Source organism: Etheostoma spectabile, chromosome 9 (assembly GCF_008692095.1).
Source record: "Etheostoma spectabile isolate EspeVRDwgs_2016 chromosome 9, UIUC_Espe_1.0, whole genome shotgun sequence".
NCBI lineage: Eukaryota > Metazoa > Chordata > Actinopteri > Perciformes > Percidae > Etheostoma > Etheostoma spectabile.
Genome location: NC_045741.1, coordinates 25,574,749 through 25,591,047, shown reverse-complemented (window position 1 = coordinate 25,591,047; position 16,299 = coordinate 25,574,749). Strand labels below are relative to the sequence as shown.

Below are 16,299 nucleotides of genomic sequence, written 5' to 3'. Positions count from 1 at the left end.
GTGTGTGTGTGTGTGTGTGTGTGTGTGTGTATATTGTATATATAAACACACACAATTGATGTCGTGTGAGAGTTTGTAAACAGATGTTTTGATATAGTTCTGCTGTTTCTTCACTGATTCAAGTTTTTGGATTCTTCGTTCGCAATGGAGGTCTGTGCATTCAAGGCAACACTTGGTGAGTAATACATATGTTAAAGGTCCATTTGAGGGGGTAGTATTCCTTTCAGAAATTTGGAGATCCAGGTGGAAAGTGTTATATAAACAGGCTACTGTTGGGTGTTATTAGAACAGCAATAAAAACATTTTTGTGCCGTGCTCATTTTCACGCAAAAAATTGTTTACTCATCTCTTATTTACTTTTCAATTGTCTTCCCCGTGTCTTTTTCAATTCAAGGTGTACCTGGTTTGCCACTACAGTGCATTGCTGCCTGACTGGCTGATTGTAACAAACAGATACCTTACAACTATAATGATCTAAATAAGGATGCGGTACAAGAAAAACAACATTATAATTAATTTAATAACTCTCATTTCCTTTCTCCTGCTGTTGCACAGGCTACCATTATTGTTTACTGATAGTGTACAGCTGCCTTTCCATCATCATTGAAACAAATAGCTTCATGCATTACATAGTTGTACGGCCGTTTTGGAAAGGGTCCCCATAAATAATGACTGAGTGAAAATGAAACTATGGGGAAAGCTGTTACTTGCCACCACGCCGTGTCTATCTGCACTGTTCACAATGTGCTGCGTCTGAAATATACATGAGGCAAAAATGTGTCCCCGCTATGGCTGCAGCAACAGAACACCAAACAATAGCAGGAGCGGAGAATAAAAGATTCGTTGTGAGATGAATCTTAGAAATGGGGCAACGTTATGACATTTGTATCCCTGCCTCTTGGTGCTGTTGCTGTTGCTGTAATTTGGAGAACTATCATGGCTAGTATTTGCGGTGTTCAAATGTCCTTCATTTAATATTCAGGAAAGAAAAAAATAAGCTGCTTATTTATTTATTGTAATGCAAGTGTCATGAATATGTATGAGCAGCTATCAATGCTGTCACCTTGAGCAGTGTTGCATGCACGTGTGTGTGCGTGTGTGCATGTGTGCATGTGTGCGCGCGCTTGTGTGGGTGGATACTGATGTGTGTGTAACTATTTGGAAAATCAGTTTACACAACCACCCAAGGTCATACTCTTCTCTTATTTTTGACACTTCCCTGACCAGGCTACAAGACTATTCAAACAGCCCTGGACAGATACCACATTTAATGAATGTTTTTAACCAGAGTGACTTGTTTAATTCAGACAATATTCCTATTACTAGAGCTATTTGACATGTTGTGTGTTGTATTTCATAGTGGATTTTTATCGCATATCACACATTTCTTTTTCTCATACCGTGCAGCCATTGCAGATGTACTTTGCTTTTATGCTGGGCACACTAAGCATGTTGTTTATTTGTGCAGATGATCAATAAATGCATTTAAGCTGGATATAGATGTCATGTCCATCATATCTGGCATTTTGACTTTTTTTAAGATTCATTTTTTTGGCTTTTCCACCTTTAATTTTTGACAGGACAGCTAAGTGAGAAAGGGGGAAGACATGCAGGAAATCATCACAAGTCAGATTCAAACCCTGGACCTCTGCGTCGAGGCATAAACCTCTCAGTATATTTGTGCCTCCTCTACCACTGAACCAAACTGGCCACTGGCATTTGACTTTTGATTTATGCCATTATTTAATTATGTTTAGTGATGGGTGTTTTTTGCTTGGCCTGTGGTATTGCTGCTTGTTGCTTTCTCCAGAACTATTGTACCCAGAAATATCTTACAGAAGGACTTACTCAGACTATATACTGCTGACTTTCTGGATACTTCTACATCAGAGAAAAACATTGTACTCTCTGCTCTAATAATTAGGCATGCAGTTAACACATCTGTCATAATTTAGTTTTAATTAGAACTCAACTCCTGGCTGTTATGGAAGAAGGAAACAATGAGAGTAACAGATAAACTAGATGGTTTTCTTTAAAGTTCTGTGGATAGACTTTAAAATATTTTATTTAAGTGTTACATTAGTACATTTAGAATTGATTAAAAATGTGTGATTCATTTGCAAAACTGAACTTTAAAAAAATGTTTTCAAAGCTATTTAAACTGATTTAAATAGAGTAAATAAAACATGTTGGCACGTGAATTGCTGGTCTTTGAAACATGTACTTGTTCAGTGCAGAGAGATGTTTTATCAAAAACTGTAAATTGGTTTCTTTGCTTTTTTAATGATTTGGTTTACTGTAATATTTGCTTGGAACGCAGTTTGTTGTGCCATTATTCAGTAATTCTCTCTGAATTCAACTCTTGGAAGCCCATACAACACATGAAGATTTAATTAGACAGGACATGATTAAAACCCATTGTGGGATATCTCTGGGGCATGATTTGTGGGTGATTTATGCTTAAGTATGGCTAATGTGTATATTTATGTTCGGTTGATATTTATATATGGTGTTGTTAGATGTTAGAATGTTGGGTTTATTGTTAATTAACATAATAATCCTTTGAGAGATGGGCCATGTAATTGACCTGACACAAAAATAAAAAAGTCAATCATTCTTTGAACCTTTTCTACTGACAATTAGAGCAGTATAGATAGCTGTTACGTTGTGCCTAAATTTAAAAAAACACGGCTGGATTCTCAGATATCACAAGATCCTAGGAGAATCACACTAAATTCCATCTTGTCAGTGTGTGTGTGTGTGTGTGTGTGTGTCTCTCTCTCTCTCTGTCCATCTGTCAGTCTCTCACTCTCTGTGCCTGATCATGAGTCAAGACAGCAAAAATCACCATAAACCTGGCTGTTTTATTTTGAAATGTGTTTATTTGCAGCTGCATTGTGGTCTTCCTGTTTGTTATTACCTGTCAGGCTTGACGCACATGGGCATTTGCAGACGCTACCCGCCCCATGTGGCCCAGACAGATTGGATAACATGGGCGGCGAAATGAAAATAGCTGCCCTACGCTGCTATAAAAGACGCTTACGCGTGCGGTGTGTTCCAGCTGTTAGATGTCATCCAGGTGGTCTATAGAGCAGACTCGTTCTCTACCAACACATCACTCACTGTCAAGTTACAATTATTACCAACACAGAGTTAGATACTCCTTGTAAAAATGTAAAAGTTGTTTGGCAACTTGCAATTTAACGGTCTCAAATCGGAAATCTTAAAATCAATCTGCAACACAGTTAAACATCACTTAGTATGACAAGCATGTGCTGAATAAGATGCAGTTGAAAACATTGGAAAAAACAATTCACCTTGAGTCAAACTTTTTTGGTCAAACTACTTGTTTCCAGGTCGATAATCAACTTTTAAGCTAAAGTCTCATTAGAGTATGCTTCCACTTGTAAAGTAAAAAGATAAATGGAAAGAAAACATAAAGTTGGTTAACCCAACGGAATGTGTCCATTCAAAGCTTGGTGACAAAATCAAATATTAACCTGGAATCATTTTATCAGATTTTCCAATAAGTAAATTATCAATAATACTTAAAGTAGCAGGCTGTAATTATTTATGTCACTATTACTCAAAGAACATGTTCATAGGTATTTAGTATTAGCCAAGTTTGTCTCGGTTGGGTGGGATCCACCTTTGTCACATCATGGCCAAGTCAAAGTCAACAAAATGAGAGGCCCATATTGTATGTATTCATTCTTTCACACTCCGTATCTATCTATCTTTTTGTTTCTAAGTTAGCTGAAAATGACGAATCCACCACCTTCACCGCAGCTAGCACAGACAGTCAGCCAAGCTTAGACACTAAACCCTGTCAGAGAGGACAGAACTTAAAATTATCCTGACATACACAGATACCCATATCCATGGATAGATCAAGATAGACACACACACACACACACACACACATCACAATGCACTAACATAAGAAGAAACACCACCAGCACGGAGAAGTTAAGTTGTGAGTGAAGGTGACAGAGCCCCTCAAGAAACTCAAACACAAGACGGGCCATGCCTATTCCTGCCTTAGATTTGCTCCACTCTGTTTGTGTATCTTTGTATGAATGTGTTTGCGCCCCCTCCCACAGGATCCTCCTTCAACAACTACAAAACGGGGACAAAGCCCGAGGAATAAAAGAGAAAAAGACAGGAGCCAGAGAAAAGGACGGAGAGGGAAAGTGAGATGTGGGAGGGTGAATAGGTCAGGACAGATAGAAAGACAGAGACAGACGCAAGGGAAGATCATATGGAAAGCAAGAGACACAAGGAGAAAAAAAAGATAAGGGAGAAGGAAAACAGTAAAAAATTCACCTTCTGTGAAGTTGCCTGCATCTTGACGAAATTCACATCAACAGTGGAGCTTCTATTCTAAACCCCTCCGGAGTGGAGACAGCGCACAGAAATTTCAGAATAATGCAACATGTTGAAATACTGTATTTCCGGAACTATTTGAGATATTAAACAGCTTTGTGCATGCACTGGGAAATGGCCTAGTTTGCAGTTAAATGTCCTAGTTTGGGTTTTAAAAGCCCAGTGCTTAAGTCAACATAAAGTAAACATAAAGGGAATTCCAACCCACCACGGAGACACCTAAAGACAGTTTTTTTTCCTCCTTTGTTTTACAAGGTCTGACAGAAATAAAGGGTGAGCAGTTGATTCCATTAAGCGCACCAGCAGTTTGTTGTAGGACCCCACTACTCAGCCAGCAGCTGGCATAGACAATAAAAGTGACTACAACTACTACACAGCAAATGAAGGGTGTCGTTATTCCACACATTAGAGTGGAGCCTTATACAGGTCCACCTAGGTCCAGTGCTAAATTAAACTCTAATCGGATTGTTTCACCTTTTAAAACTTGGGTCTGTGTGACTAATTTAAATCAAAATAGATCAGAGTATATTGAGAATTACCTCTGGTCAGGTGGTACATCATAATTAATGCAGACATTTTTTAGGTAATCAATAGTCTATGTTAATCAATTATGACTTCCAATGCTTTCTAACTAAATTGGGTTCACAAACTGATCTGTGTAAAGTTGGATTCAAAAATGTAAATCAACTTTGTTGCTAGTTAAACCTACCTTGGGGGTCGGAAACTTTGTCCCAGTTATTTTTTTTGTCCTCATTCACTGTGCCTGGCCAAGAGCCCAGCCATAACCCACAGTAAAAGTACAACTTGTCATTTTGAGTTTTCATTACAGATTAAACAAAGGAGAAATAATTTGTTAATAAGTGAAGTTTAGAAGTGATGGCAGTTTTTTTTCCTTTGGACAAAGGCCAGGCCAGCTAGCCAAGCTAACTATCTCCTTATATTCCTTCATATATCAAACAGACACAAGAGTGGTGTCAATCTCATATAACACTCACAGTGTATTTCCCAAATTTTCAAACTATTCCTTTAAATCTGTCTTCACACACATGGACTCAAAGTGTCTTGCTAATTCTGGCTTTAGTTAGTTTAGCTTGGTGTCTGTAATTTATAAACTCACCTCCAACTAGCTAGTTATCGTCTCATGCGTTCACTATATTGGCACACAACAAAATAGTCATTTCTAAAGAAACCTTCTTTGTGAAAGTGTTTTTCTTATTCAAGTCCTAGTAGCTTGTAAAGTTCAAACTCATGCACAACAATTCAATTGATATCTTACAAAATTATGGCGATGGCCAATTAGTCAAGTGACAGTTAGCCTACATTTACGAGTAAACCAAAAAAGGCAACTGGGAGCCAGGTATGTTGTAACAGTGGCTGTTAGAGTTAACTTTAGCCACAAAAACGTGACTGTCATTAGGCAAAGTGACAGTTAGGGTTAGGTTCACTCTTCACTTCACTCCCCTGCCTGCTCCAGCCTCCACCTCCTCCCTACCTGGATGTTTGAGGTCTTACACAGTTACAGTCACAGTGGGGCTTACAGTAATAAATACATGAAATACATACAAATAACTGACATTACTTTTTGTAGCTATATATACTAAGGGTTCATGAGAAAAGCAATGATGACAGCAATGATCACCTTTTGATTCGGAATGTGTAAATATGGTTGAAGGCCGTTTGTCCTGCTTTATGCACAGTATATTGATTATATGTAAAATATAGCGCACGCGTGTGTTTATGTGTGTGTTTGAGTGTATTTGTTTCTCTCTTTTAAGCTGATTGGCTGTTCAAACAGGTTAGGTCCCTTACGTTCAAAAACCTGCCACTGGGCTGAGGCGCCATCATCAGCTGGCCTGAGTCGGGCTGAGACAAGCCAGTTCTGCAACGTTCTAAAACGGTTTTTGACTTGTTGCTTTCTTTAAAACTGTTTCAAGAATGTGTTAAGAAAGTTCCTAATTTCCCTGCTTGTTTCCAGAAAATAGAAAGTTGTTAGTAGTACTGACTTTTGACACTAGCTGCTAAAATGCCATTGACTATAAGGTGCATAGACCCTGAAACAACCACAAACTCTACAAAACTAAAAATCAAAAAAAGGATGATTAAACAAAGAACAGCCTTACAACAAGCAGCTAAACTACCTCGTAAGACAAAACAACTGATAACCTGACACTGTTCTGTTCTGACATTATCAGTTTGGGATTATCTTTATCTTGATATATGTAATAATCTTAGGATATTTTCTGTTGTTATTTAAAGTGTTACAATTTGTACTATGTGAACTTTCCATCACCCTCTTGCATGCACTTCTGCTTCAGCTTGTGTTTTTCTGTTACCCATAATGCCTTTTGACAACCTGCAGGGTTGATGCATGAACATGCCTGCAGTCAGTTGTCACTATAGGTGGAGACAGAGTTAGCACAGTACAAAATGGGCTATAAGAAGATAAAAATCCCAAAATGCAAAATAAACCACAAATAACTATTTAGAACTACTTATCTTTTGTTCCCTGTTTTTTTGTGTATTATGTTAAATATAAGTTGTCAATGTATGAATGTACTGTCTTTACAGTCTCTTTATCAATACTAGATTTTTAAAAAAGCTCTGAAATTCATGAAAGCATTTGTAAATATGTACTTTTTTGCATCACTACCAGCTACAGAATGGAATTCAAAGTTAATAAAACCCCTTTCACACATTCACTGCAAACCTGAAATTATCTAGAGATTACATAGCGGAGCTGTATGTGAGAACACATAGTCAGATTCAGTTGTATCAGATACAAACGGTCAGCTCTCTAGTTCAAAAGTTTGTTCAATCTCTGATTAAGCTACAAAGAGTGAGAATTTAAAGCGAGCGAGAAGACGTGTTGATGATGTGTCATGCAGTTGGCGCAAAATTGGAAGAAAACAAACCTCTAAGAAGAAGGGTGATTTATACAAAGACGGCAATGACAATTTAACTGGAGAGACGACTTTAGAAACTTCTATTGGGACAGGCCTTGCCCGAAATTGTAACAAAATTTCAAGAACGGCAAGAGATTAGGTTGTATATGACCAAAATATGAACCGGCTGAGTTTAATCTGCTGCGCGCTCTACCCAGCACCACCCCTCGCCTCAACCAAATAAACTACTTCCAGTGAGTGAGAATGCCTTTGACACAGACAATCTCCTGTTTTTTGCTATGTGTGAAAGGAAAACTCCAGACTGTCTGGACCTGATTTATCAGACATTGTCCAGAGTTCATATGTGAAAATGGCTTATGGCATTCAACAAGCTGTAGCGTCCTTAGACTTTTTTTCCCCCTACCAAAGTACAAACTACATCTTTTTTCGTTTTCAATATTTTCCTTGAAAAAGAACATGGAAAACAAAGAGCCATTACATATGTGAAGCAATGATTTTAAACTTATATGTGTGTCAGATTGTGTCTATGATCTCAAAAAATAAACGCCTTTTTTCTCTTGTAAAGCCTGTTTCTGTGTCAGTCACACTTTGTTATTTTTTAAATGTTTTGTTGCGTAAGCTGTCATCTGTGAGAAGTGAGGTTCTACTGCATTTACTTCAATTTAAAAATGAATTGTGAATGTATGCTGCAGGGAAAGAGAAGACCAACCGCAGCGCTGCTACCTCTGATCAAATTACAGAGACCACTATCCCAGCATGTGATAACTTAATGACCGGACTCCATCCTAGACACATCAAAAACCTTACTTTTAACCACAGAAGACTTCTGTGAACCAGCATGGGACAGGATGGGATAGATGAGTCCCACAGCAATTACACTCTGTCTCATTCACTTTCACAACTGCTCTTGTTTGACTCTCTATGTCCTATTCTTTCTTTTTTGTCCTTCTGATTCCAATATTACTCCATGTCTGCCTTTTTCGCTGCTCTTCATTACGGCCCGTATCTGGCTCTCTTCCTGTTGCCCTTTCTAACCTTGTTTGTATTTGTTCATTGTGAACCCAACTCGTCAAATAAAACCCTTGGTCAAGACCCTTTGCCGTCACTTTTTAACGTTCTGGGCAACCTGTTGGCTTAATTTTTTAATGTGCAGGGTAGACCCGTTGTTAATTTAAAACAAAACTAATTGGTAAGGTTTAGGCAACAAAACTACTTGGTTGAAGTTTGGAAAAAGATCTTGGTTTGGTTTAGTTACATAACACTTTTGTTACATAACACATAAGTTACGTAAAGAACATTACATAACAAAGTTAACCACATAAGTTACATTGACTTTTGGTTTTCACATGGGACGCGAACACTAGTCCCCTGGGTGGAAGTCCTGTGTTTGTTTGACCCATCAACCACCTAACCTTCCTTCTTACGTTGAGTTTGACTTTTTTTTACTTTTAAGACTACTAGAGACTGTTAAGAGCATCTTAGCTACTACTACCTACCATTGTCACTCTTCATTTATTTCATTTTATAGTGCCATGGTCGAGCAGTTGCTGTGAGAGCCCGGTGTGTCCCATACAGACACTGAAAGGGTGCTTTGTGCATCAGTATCAGATGTTGAGGGCCGCTGACCAAGCTGTCATATTTGACGAGTTGGAAAGTAAAACGGGCTGACCAAGGTTAGTGTGCAGACTGACACTAACAAAAGCTCTTCCGACAAAATGTATATGTAAGTGGTCAATCCCAGTTGTCAGTCCAAATCTTTGCTTAACTTTTCAAGATTTGATCAATGTGTCTTCAACATCTTTGGGAACATTGTACATAATTTCTAAGCCTTTCTAAGGTTACACATATTCATAATTCATAATGATTTTTCACCTGCAGCTCAGGGACATCAGTTTCTGTTTGGACAAAGCTTTTTTGCTGCCATATTATCAGTCTTATTATCAGTTCTGAACTGTTCTCTTCATCACAAAACAGTTAGTGTTGTGGCACTATGTGTGCTACTTTTGGAAAACTGAGAACAGTTGATTTGATTTATCATGACTTATTTGAGTCCCAACCACACTAATATATTTCTTCCAATCTAACCCAGTCGTATATAGCCATGAAATTACCCAGTAACTCACCATGATCTGTCCACTTACACCATGCACCACTGAACACACTTGGTGCTACTGTGTTACTAATAATGACTGAACTAAAAGTGTCCACAGAAATGGGCTCTGCCACTGTAAAGAAAACTTTGGACTGTAGATTTCAAAACTGTATGATTATCAGCACACATTTGATGCAGCAGAACGGATACAACTAGACAGTCATGTCAGCTGTGATCTTGTGTTAGTTGCACATATTTAAATGAGGTATTATGCATACATTGGAGCATATAAAAACACTTCATACCCTGCACAACTCAGCAGACAAAAAGGTCAATATTACATGATTCTACAAATGGGATTGCATTTAATTTTTGTTCCTGATTAACATTTATCAAAACTAACATTTTATCAAAACATGGCCTTTAGGTAACAGCTTACCAGAAAGTAGCAGCTTATATACCTGTTCTGAGATGACTGCCTGTCTCAAAAAATGTGTGCTCACCTCTGCACTGCAGCTATCTAGGATCCTATAGCTAGTTAGCAAAAGTCCAGATAAATAGCCGTTATATATCTGTTATTTTTAAGGCTGCGAACAGAAGACAAGTTTTTTTTTAAACTTTTATTTTAAATTATTGTGATGAATATTTCTCAGATTTCCCTTCACCAAGCTGTAGGAAACAGATGGATGCTACATTTCCACTGAACGGTTTGTAATGCCTGGATCTAAGAAAAAGAATAATTAGAAACTATAACCTCTTTGGCTCCGAGTTACCCATTATGACGTTTTTTTATTATGTGTGTGAATGTGATATTAATATGATTGTGTGTTTGTTTTTGCACCTGTATGGTGAGAGAGAGATAGAAAATAAGGAACTTTTACTTGCAAAAATCCAACAGCCCAACCACATGCCCCCTTTACCCCATCCCTTCTCACCTTCTCCAGTCTAATGCTCCCAACCTTTCTTTTCTCACCCATCTCATTAACACCTCCTTGCTGTTTCCCAAACTCTCTCAAAGAAGCAAGAGCATCTCCTCAAGAAACCCACCCTCAACCCCTCTGAAGTAAACAACTACAGACTTATCTCTCTTACATTTCTATCCAAAACACTTGAGCCTGCTTTCTTCAATAAATTTTGTTCTTATCTTTACAAAAACAATGCTTTTGATCTGCACCAGTCTGCTTTCATGGTTGGCCACTCAACTGAAACAGCCCTCATTGCTGTCACTGAGCGTGAGCAACTTCACACTGCTGGAGCTGCCTTTCTCACCTCTGCGGTCAACCTTCTGGACCTTTCTGCTGCCTTTGACACAGTAAACCACCAGATCCTTACTCCCCCCACCAGGATCTGGGTGTCTCAGGCTCTGCACGCCCTTTACTCAAATCTTACTTCAAAGACCCCACCTATTGAAGAGGATCTTCATTAGAACCTTGTCCACTCACAGCCAGGGTCCCTCATGGTTCCGTCCTGGGTCCCCTCCTCTTCTCTCTAAACAGCAATTCTCTTGGTTCTGTTATTCACTCAAATGACTTTTCTTACCACAACAGACAACACAACTAATTTTCCCTTTCCACAGTCTGAAACACAGTTAGCAGCACACTGACTGATATCTCTTATTGGATGCCACACACCACTTGGAAAGGCTCCCCCACTATCACCATTGAGAACTCTGTTGTAGTCCCCACCCAGACTGCTACGGACCTGGGTTAGACACTCAATGACTAACTCTTTTTTTTACTGCCAACATTGCAACCCAATTGTATAGATACATACTCCACAAAATCAGAAGAATACGTCCCCTTAACCCATAAGGCCGTTGAGGTTCTTGTTGAGGCTCTTTTCTTAGCTCATGTGTAGACTACTGCAAACCCCTCCTGGCTGGTCTGCCTGCAAGTGACACCCAATCTCTGCAGCTTTACCAGAGAGCAGCAGCTCAATTGGTCTTCAACTTACGCAAGTTCTCTCACTTTACACCGCTCCTCTGCTACCTTCACTGGTTACCAGTTGCTGCCTGCATCCTCTTCAAGACACTAGTACTTGTGTACCGTGTTGTGAACATCCAGGACACAGTTAAACCTTTCACCCCAGCCTGTCTACTCCGCTCTGCTTGCTGCTCCCTCACTGCAAGGGAAACCTACTCACTCACTGAAATCCCGACTGTTGGCTGTCTTGGCTACTAAATAGTGGAACGAGCTCCCCATTGAGATCAGGACAGCTGAAAATCTACACATCTTCTGCCCCAAGCTAAAAACACACCTCTTCCGACTGCACCTTAGCTAAGGAAAAAAACTGCACTTCCATGTTGCACTTACATGTGGTTCTTTGTAGTTTGGCTTACTTGACGTTAATGTACTTGATTCTTGCTGTTTGGAGTTCTTACTTTCATGGCTGAATGCACTTTTTGGTTGGATAAAAGCGTCAGCTAAATGAAGTGTAAAGTAATATGTACAATTTAATTAACTATGAATATTGTCTAGAAGAGCAGACCAACTATACAGAGCTTTGCCTAATGACATATATATTGTGTGTGGTTTCCTAAAATTTCACAGGAATACATAATTTTTTGCTCAGTACATAGCTAGTGGGTAGTAAGCTAAAACCAAAAAAACAACTAAGCAAATTAGCTTCTAGTGTAACAAGGTGCATCCACCATCTTGCTCATCTTTGTGCAAGATACATTGTTAAGCTCCCTTTAAAAAAATCCAATACATATTGTCTGGGTCAAGATTCCCCATGCTGTGTGACTAATATGCAAGCCTCTCTAATCTCCCAGTTGAAATGTATTTCCCCTCTGTGTGTCTGATTGTTCAACACATTTGAGGAGAGGAGAGAGTTTCATGTATCTGTGTTGTAAGAAGAGGACGAATGTATACAAAGTGGTAATGCCGGCTGCTGCCAAGAAAATGACATTAACACCCAGACCTTATCAAGACCTCTCTCTCGCTCTCTCTCTGTATCGCGTTCTCTCTCTCTCTCTCTCTCTCACACACACAAACACACACACACACACACACACACACACACACACACACACGCACACACACAAACGAACACATAAAAATGTGCACACAAACAGAGAGGGATAGGCCGGGAGACAGGGAGAGAGAGACAGAGGTGAGGAGAATAGCATTATCTTGATGAAACAGTGCTTGATACAGTAGCCTGAGCCAACCTGAACACAGCTCAGCTTTCTTTTAATGGAGATTACACAGTCAAGCTCTAGCCTGAGCTCATCTTGTTTAACACTGCATACAACTACAGTACATCACTGTGAGTGAGTGAGAGTGTGTGTGTGTGTGTGTGTGTGTGTGTGTGTGTGTGTGTGTGTGTGTGTGTGTGTGTGTGTGTGTGTGTGTGTGTGTGTGTGTGTGTGTGTGTGTGTGTGTGTGTGTGTGTGTGTGTGTGTAGGTGTGCCTGATATAATTTGCTGTTATCTCTTCACACATCAACCATCATTACTAAACACCTTATGACCCCTGATCTGCCACCCAATCAGATCTCCAAATCTTGCTGACCAATGAGAGCACATATCAGTTGAGTAGGGAATGTGGTGCACACTACCTTGCCATTACCCAGCCATCACAAGGTCTACAAATTGCATAGCTGATTCAGGGTTGTAGTACTCTGCTCATTGAAGTGCATTATGTATGTTTAGTCAGAGAAAGACTGGTTCTGACAGCTTGGTTTTCTTACTTTCTGCCTTAAATTTACTTCCAGGTAGCGTTTAAAAGGTCTTGGCTCTTAAATTTAGCATTCAGAAAACCTACAGATGCCCTGAGTAAAGACCTGAATAATTCGTAGACCTTGATCTCAATATTGTTCTCTGCTGTGTTTCTTTCTTCTGTGGCATTGTATAGGTTGCGTTCAGATCATACATACCTCCTTGTCTACATATTTTCTTGCCCGGTTTCCTGGCACATTCCTTGGATATTCTTTTGACTGTAAAATGAATAAAAAACTAAAGAATAACATGGAGCCCCTGGACGTGCAACGCACACAGGAGCTGGTACGCACACACGCACGCACGCACGCACACACGTGCACACACACACACACACACACACACACACACACACACAAAGCTGACTGACTGAATAAGAAAAGAATGGGATAAGGGAGAAATAAAGACAGGGGAAGAATGAAACACACACACCAGCTCAATCAGCGCCGTATTCAGTCAGCCAGCCAGTCATTCAGCCAGTCAGCCAAAACAATCGGTGATGATCATGACAATGACTGTCTTGTTTAATGAACTGTAGCTATTGTGGTGGAGCACAATAGGCTATGATGAGCGACAGACATCAGGTAGGGGAAGGAGTCTGTAGAGGAGGTCAAATAAGGCAATGAGGAGAAAGAGGAGTGGGGGACAAGGGGAGAAAGAGTAATAGGTGCCCCGGGAAGGTATAAGAGGAGGAAAGTTTGGATAGGATGGAAAATGGAAGGACAAAGATCAAGAAAGCTATTAAGTGGAATGAAAATGGGATTAACTGGTCTCAATGGATGCCACACAGACACACATAAACACTGTTTTCTCTTTCACAAAACAACTCTAACAAACATATGTACTATAAGTGTCATGCACATTAAACATGCAAAAGGTCATGCTTTTTCCTTTACTGACAGACAGACAGACAGACAGACAGACAGACAGACAGACAGACAAGCAGACAGACAGGGACAGAGGCAGAGACAGAGACAGAAACAACACACCCTTCTCTCTACCAGAATGTTGTGGGTTAAATACCCTCCGCCCTGCCACCCGCTGTCCCCACAATCATCCTGCCCTGTGCCCGCAGGCTAACTCACCATCCTCAGTGGGGACGTAGATGTTAATATAGAGGCAGTCTTCACTCTGGTCCTGGACATATGTGGACACAACGTCAATGCTGTTGGTGAACCACACCGGCAGCATCACATCTGGCAGGCGGCCCTCCACAATGCTCTGAGGGCACACCGGGGCAAAGTGTGTGGCATTGCGGATTTCCTGCCACGACGCCGGTGGCTCAGTTGGCTGAAAGCGGCGCTCGCCTGTGGGCGGAGCAGCATACGGGACGCCCAGAAATTGAACGACGGGACCCAGGATCTCGTTGTTGAGCTCCTTCTTAACACCACGCAGCTTTCCGTACGTGGTGGTGACCACCGGGTCGTTCTCGTCAAGTTTCTGAGCCGACACAGCAGCCGGAGATGGCTGCAGAAGCAGCAGTCCCAGCCATATTAGAGAGGAGACCCACCGTCCACTGTTAAAGGAACCTTCGAGCCTTATGTATCCCATCATCCTGCTCCCACTCTTGACTGTCTGAAGTAGCTGACTCCCAGTCCTTGAAGAGTGCCTCCACTGTGACATAGCTGCCACACCTTGTTTACAGCTTTTCTGCTGCTTCCTTTCTTGTCCTTACTTTGTACAAATGCCTTATTTTCTATCTCTCACTTAAGCCATGCAGATGCAAACACAAACAAACAATCACACTAAAATCACATTCACACACAGGCATAAGAAAGTGGGAGCAGAATAGTTTGTGGTTGCTTATGATCCTTTTTTTAAATCCAGTCAGGGCAAACCATCCTGTAGCAGCCATCAGTTTCCTACAGCTTGGTAAACTGAGATATATTCCTCATGATCTGGAAAATATTCCTCAAAAGGGTCCTGCCAACAACCACTGAAATGAAGAAGGAAACAGCAAAGATATCATCTTTAAGCTCCACTTCTCAGAAGGTAGACAAGTCGGTCAGTGATAAGGATTTACATCATTTTGAGATGACATGCCATGTACAGCAGCAAAAGCAGGAGTAGTGCTGCAGGGGTTGAGGTGGTTTTACTTGGAGTACTTCGGTCTGATCCAAAGGCGGTCCACTGCAACACAAAAACAAAGCTACAGTCAACATTCACAGGAAGAGAGTAAATTATATTCTAAACTAATGATATGCACAGATATCAATCAATTTAAAAGGAACATAACATCTTTATAGCACATGACAGTAGGTTATATTACTCAACAGCTTAAAAGGTCCCATGACATGGTGCTCTTTGGATGCTATTATATAGACCTTAGTGGTCCCCTAATACCATATCTGAAGTCTCTTTTATATACACCTTAGTGGTCCCCTAATACTTTTCCAAAACTCAGCCTTCGTGCAGAATTCCAGCCACTAGAGTTTGTCCCACAATGGGCTTTCCTTAGTATGTGCTATTTCTGAGTCTGTAGCTTTTGAGGAGGAGGCTGGGGGTATGGCCTTGACCAACTGCCACTTTGTTCGTTTGAAAGCCATGATGTCTCTCTCTCATGGCTAGGCCAAATTCTCTGGGCAGGCAAAGCAGACAAAGGGGAGGTATGATTCCAGATCGGCCCATCTGAGTTTTCATTTTCTCAAAGGAAGAGCAGGATACCCAGGGCTTGGTTTACACGTATTGCCATTTTTAGCCACTGGGGGACCATATGCAGGCTGGGGGAACTCATATTCATGTTAAGAAACCTCATAAAGTGAAATTTTTATGCCATGGGACCTTTAACAAGCAAGTTTGCTTGTTGACAAATGTATCCTGGTTATGCTGGAGTTTGTCTTACAGTTCAATTTTATACCCTACCCTTAATATGGAGTACCCTCCAGAGCTTTCAGTGTGACACTCCGTAGTATTGAGGGTAGATAGTTTTGGGTGAGAGCCATAGACTTGGATGCATACTGCCAGAAGCAGTAAGACTGGCAAGCATTAGGAATAAAAGAGGATATTGTGACAGGTTGAATGCCACCGCTCAGTGCCAATGTAAGAAGTAGTGTGCCCTTTATGTAGCAATGCAGAATGTCAGATCAAGGTGTTAGATGCGTGTGTAGCATTTTAGATTTTCTTTCAGGAGACCGGAATTTTTCCTTAGGCATACAAAAGTTAGTCCCTGCAAATATTGTACAAAGAAGGAATAAAAA

The 16,299-nt window shown here is 40.4% G+C and overlaps 1 protein-coding gene across 2 annotated transcripts in view; it reads right to left on the bottom strand.

Moving 5' to 3' along the window:
• The window catches only part of nlgn1 (neuroligin 1), a 405,821-nt gene that overhangs the window by 343,137 nt on the left and 46,385 nt on the right, over window positions 1-16,299 (bottom strand). For both annotated transcript variants that reach the window (XM_032525405.1, XM_032525406.1), the window contains exon 2: window positions 14,188-15,232. In XM_032525405.1, the coding sequence (XP_032381296.1) occupies window positions 14,188-14,725 (538 nt within the window). In that variant the 5' untranslated portion in view covers window positions 14,726-15,232. The remainder of the gene's footprint in view (window positions 1-14,187; window positions 15,233-16,299) is intronic.